At 49.6% G+C, this 4,792-nt stretch overlaps 2 protein-coding genes across 2 annotated transcripts; one reads left to right on the top strand and one right to left on the bottom strand.

The window, feature by feature from the left end:
- Window positions 1-3,156: 3,156 nt before the first annotated feature.
- PpBr36_06185 (uncharacterized protein) lies at window positions 3,157-3,273 on the top strand (the record flags this gene model as incomplete). Its single annotated transcript, XM_029893332.1, has 1 exon — window positions 3,157-3,273. One exon carries the CDS (start codon window positions 3,157-3,159, stop codon window positions 3,271-3,273), a length of 117 nt encoding a protein of 38 aa, XP_029745630.1.
- A 376-nt stretch (window positions 3,274-3,649) lies between these two features.
- Window positions 3,650-4,620, bottom strand: PpBr36_06184 (uncharacterized protein; the record flags this gene model as incomplete). The annotated part of the gene is made up of 2 exons (XM_029893331.1): window positions 3,650-4,193; window positions 4,349-4,620. The coding sequence occupies 2 exons, from the start codon at window positions 4,618-4,620 to the stop codon at window positions 3,650-3,652; spliced, it is 816 nt and encodes a 271-aa protein (XP_029745631.1).
- Between the last annotated feature and the right edge of the window lie 172 nt (window positions 4,621-4,792).

The raw sequence follows: 4,792 nt of genomic DNA, 5'->3' as shown, positions 1-4,792 counted from the left end.
TCTTGTAAGCCCAAAATAATCACAGCCCTGGCAGGTTAAGCGAACATACAAGACATGGCATCAGACGATTTCCTGGTGGCTGGAGAGACTGGACCCTACTCGCCTATCTAGGGCTGGGAAGCGGTTTTTTTGTTCGTCCCCCAATAGCCAGCAAAACCAGTTTTGTTGCTGAACCCAGCTGAAATCAAAACTGTGGCTTGGGTTGGTGGCGTTCTAGACGCCCTCAGAAGAGAAGAAAAAGAAACGCCGCCATGTCTTGGATTCATGATTTGGAATTAAAAAAATAATAAAAAAAAATAACGAAAAGGGCGAATTCCGAACGTTTGGAAACGGCAAAGCCGGTAGTCACATGGCCAACGATTGTGGAATTTGATTCACTAGCCTGGGAACTAGATCTATGGCCAGAACTAGTTTGCTAATAGACACTGGCCGATTCGCCATCTTCTCCCAATTATTATCCTAACGATCCTTCCCACATGTAATCAATCCTTTGGAAATTTCAGGGGTCGGAATCCAATTAATGCCTACAGCAACCACAGCCGTGCAATCTCAAATGCAAAATGGCCGCACGGTACGATTATCGGTGCAGCAAAGTCAAAACGTCCAAGTCTAAAAAGATGTTATCATTGCTGTTGTAAAACAAACCACGACGCTCAGAAAGCAATTGCATGGGGAAGGAATTATTCCCTCATGGTCTGATTTTGAGGGAATTGCTGGGGTGATATGAGATAAGAGTACTATAACAAGTATATCGAGAGTAGCTAAGGTTGGGAGGTGGGTGGTATATGTGTTTTGTTGTTATTGTCCCTATGCACGGGTGGGTATCCTCGGCAAGACTTTTGCTCATCTCAAGTGCCAAAGTCCAGAACTAGTTCTCGCGCCAAAACAAGGCTTTGGTTTACTGACAAGACTTTTATCTATCGTCAACGAGATTGCAACTCAAGAGTCAAATATTCAGATGGATTACGCTGCCACTCTTGCGACTTACCCCGGATTCGCGATTGCGGAGAGAGTGTCCTGAATGCATCAAAGACACTTGCTTCTCGTCACGCTACCTACGTGCCTCACCTATGTGTTTTCGCCGCGGGAACAAACAAAAAAAAAACCGCATATCTTGAAAGTTCCGAGTAGTTTTCCGCAAACACAATTCATCATGAAGCTCAAGACAAAAAAGATAGAAACAAAAACTTTGTCTATTGAAGACCCTAGGCACCTCCGAACCTATCAACCTCAAACTACCCAACACCCTTTTCTGCGACTAAAAGTGAGGGTCGAGCTAAAGAAAGCGATGCTAGCACTAAAACAATGAATCACCTGAACTTGTTCTCGGCAAACCCGCATCTTGCAGCAGTTGACCAAGACCAGATTAGCTTAGGGTCATTTCCAAGTCTACTACTGTAGAGAGACACGTCACTTTCAGGGGTGACGTTGGTTGTCCTTTCATTTTAGGGCAGCTAACGGTTTATACGATGTGGCAACTGAATAGTCGCCCTCTGCCATTTCGCTTTTCATGAAATCATGCTTTCGATTGGCCTTTTTTTTCCCGTGACTTTCAGCAACTGGTTGATGTATGAGTGCAATACCCCATTCAAGTCGTCATCGGTGTCTACGATGTGCTGATTTTCTGCAGAATGAATATCATGCAGATCGTTTCGGACTGCAGCCACCGTTGGTGTACGTAACGCTGGACACACATGAGCCCAACGGTCTGCGGGGGGCGTGCAGGAAGCTCGCAGTGAGCGGGTGACTATGCTAGCAGACCAGAGGCTTGAAGATGTCAACCTATGATGTTTGAGGGTGCAAAAAAAGATACAAGTATCCCATTGGTAGTCCATGCAGCCTGGCTGCGGCAGGCAGATATCTGGACACTTGTACCACGAAAAGTAATGGTGATGCTGCAACTCATGATTTGTCGGCTTCGTCAAGCCCTATGCAGTCCATGCAATCAGCACGGCCGGGTTGTTGTAGGAAAAAAAAAACCAAAAAAAAACCCAGAATTTAAAGTTGGAAAGCATCTAAACGGCACATGGCACCGAAAACACGTACATGTACATGGCTAGAAACATGCTCTCCCAGGGGTTCATGACGTATGGTCATGGTCGATTACTCCAGCTTCGGCTATGTAAACGCCAAACGGCCGCAAACATACCGTATGTATGTCAAATACAGTGCATATGGTGTAGATGTAAACGCACCTACATACTTTACTTGTGTACCCATATGCGTTAATATGCCTGCCGGAGAATGCTAAATACTATCAGGCATCGTACGGGGCGCTAGCCATCATGACTTGACCAACCCCTGAGTTGAAAAGCCGGACGAGCCACATGACAGAATATTCGCGCATTAGCCCAGTAAATGACTGTCCTGGACTAGCACATGTGGTAAAGAGACCTGAACCGCTCAAAAAAAATCTATTTCTCATGGCAATATGTCATGGTGCCGTGCTCGTCGAGATATGTTCCGTCCGCAAAGGAAAAAAAAAAAAAAAAAACACGGGATCGGTATTTTGATCTGGATATCTTCATTGGCCCATCCACAATCGACAGGTCCTAAATTTTTCCCAGAAGCACTTGAGGTCAAAGCACTGCCTCCGCCGCAACACTATAGACCGGCAGATTGGCTCCAAAGGAAGATCATATAGCGGCGGTGCCCAACCAAAGGGCGAGCGATCTGCAGGGCCAAAACCCACAGCGCGACGATCCCTGTAACCTCCCTGCTCGTCCGCGACCCTTTTGAAAAGTCGACGCAGATCAAGTTTTTTTTCCTCAAAGGGAAAACCAAAAATAGGTATGGAGGATAAGTGAGGCTTGAATACTGTGGGGCGGTGTACATGAGACTGTGGCTGAGTTGGATATCATACGCGGCCGCCGTCGACGGGGGGCCAAGTTCAGCCACGGGCACCGTCATGGCTGGTCTCGGGACGGCTTGGCAGTTATCCTGTTGACGAGTCCCGCGCTGTGAATGGCCGGACGAGCGATGATTTGGTTTATGCCACGAAACGCCAGGCTTATGCCTCGAAAAGTGAGGGGTAACCTTATTATGTTTTTTTTTTCTTTTTTTTTTCCCCCTCTCAAGGCATATAATCCCAAGACTCTGTAAGCAAAGGACGCGAAAGGAAAAGAAAAGGCCCATGCGCAACTATGCAAAACGGCCATGGTCGGAGAAACGGAGGTTGAGTGGCCCGACCCGAGACAGGTAACGCCGACAACACAACACGCGCGGCAAACCTTGGTCGGGAACTCGGATTTCTTGGCCCTCGTAAGACGTTGATGGATATCACCTAAAGGTTTGGTCTGAGGGTTGATGTCTAGTGTGCTAGGAACCTAGAGAGAGAGAAAAAAAAAAAAAAAAAAAAAAAAAAAAACGACAAGCTGTAAGATAGCGCGTACTTTCAGCACTTTGGACCAATTCTCAGACGCCCAATTAGCACGGCGACCTAAAGCACGCAGCTGGAGGTCAGTAACAGCTCAATCAACTCAGCTGTCCTTTTGACATGGCGCGGCTGGAAGTAGCTGAAGCAGTGTCTTTCGATCGCTTTTCATGTCACAAATGACAAGTCTAAAAATAAGACACGGTCTAAAAGACAAGAACAATCGTAATGTTCAGCTGTTGTCCACTATACACCGACCTTTTTTTTTTGTACGAATCAAACACGACCACTACTGCCCCTCAAATCCACGCCGTCCTGGGCCCCATGCACCACCTCCTCCGAGGCGGCGCTCTTGTAATACACCCTCCAGTCCCTACCGTGCCTGAGGATGGTCGCGGTGCACGCCGCGACCACCACCGTCTCCGCGAGCGCGGTCATGAGCAGGTAGGCGGTCGGGTCGCCGCGGATGGGGCTGAAGACGCCGCGCGCGGGTCCCGGGAGGCGGCCCACGAGCGAGTAGACGATGCGCACCACCATGGCGGACAGGCAGGCCGCGGCGACGCACTTGACCTGCGCGCGCTCGGCCTGGGGCAGCTCGGCGCGGCGCCGGAAGAAGATGGCCGCGAGCACGGCCGTCGTCGCGAAGAAGAGCAGGAACAGAGTGGTGCCCGCCAGCCCGTAGCGGTTGAGCGTCGCGTCGTCGCTGTCGGACCGGCGGGACGTCGTCATGAACTCGCCTACCGAGAGCCCTATGCCGGCCCACGAGACGAGCGAGACGCCGTGGAATACCCATCGGTGGACAAACTTGGCGTGGCGGTTTCTTTTCAGCGGAGACAAGTCTCTTTCGTCAGCAAAATGATCTGAATCCCGACACGACGATGAAACCCATGCAGAGGTAGGCATTTCGATAGGGAGGGAGGGGGAAAATATATAGCCCTGGAGATGGGATGTAGTAAAATGATGCTGCCAACTCACGCCCTCTCCAACATTCCCAGCAGTAGAAACGTCAACAGCGCTACGCCCAGGTTTTCGCACACGTATGCTCCCGCCCACACCCTCATCGAGTTGTTGCTCAGCGTCGCGAGGAAGCAGCTCGCGCCCACGAGCCGTATTATAGACAAGCCGCCGATGCCAAACCAGCCGTTCCGGCGGGTGCACGCCATCCAGACCGCGCACGGGAGGGCGAAAGAAAAGGCTACGATTTGCAGCACCGAGATACCATGTCGATAGCCGAACTGCCTCGACATATTGTAGGTGTTAGTCAAATAAAAGAAGAAGAAAAAAAAATGTCGGAAACGTTTGTGTTTTCTGCTGGACTTTTTTCAAAATACCAAACCGCGTTTGCCTTGACATATCTCTCTTTCACGCCGGCAGAACTTGTTATTATGTAGCGGCTCTTACATGCTCTCAAGACATAAT

The sequence above is a fragment of the Pyricularia pennisetigena genome (assembly GCF_004337985.1).
Source record: "Pyricularia pennisetigena strain Br36 chromosome 4 map unlocalized Pyricularia_pennisetigena_Br36_Scf_6, whole genome shotgun sequence".
NCBI lineage: Eukaryota > Fungi > Ascomycota > Sordariomycetes > Magnaporthales > Pyriculariaceae > Pyricularia > Pyricularia pennisetigena.
This window is presented reverse-complemented; position numbering and strand designations above follow the sequence as displayed.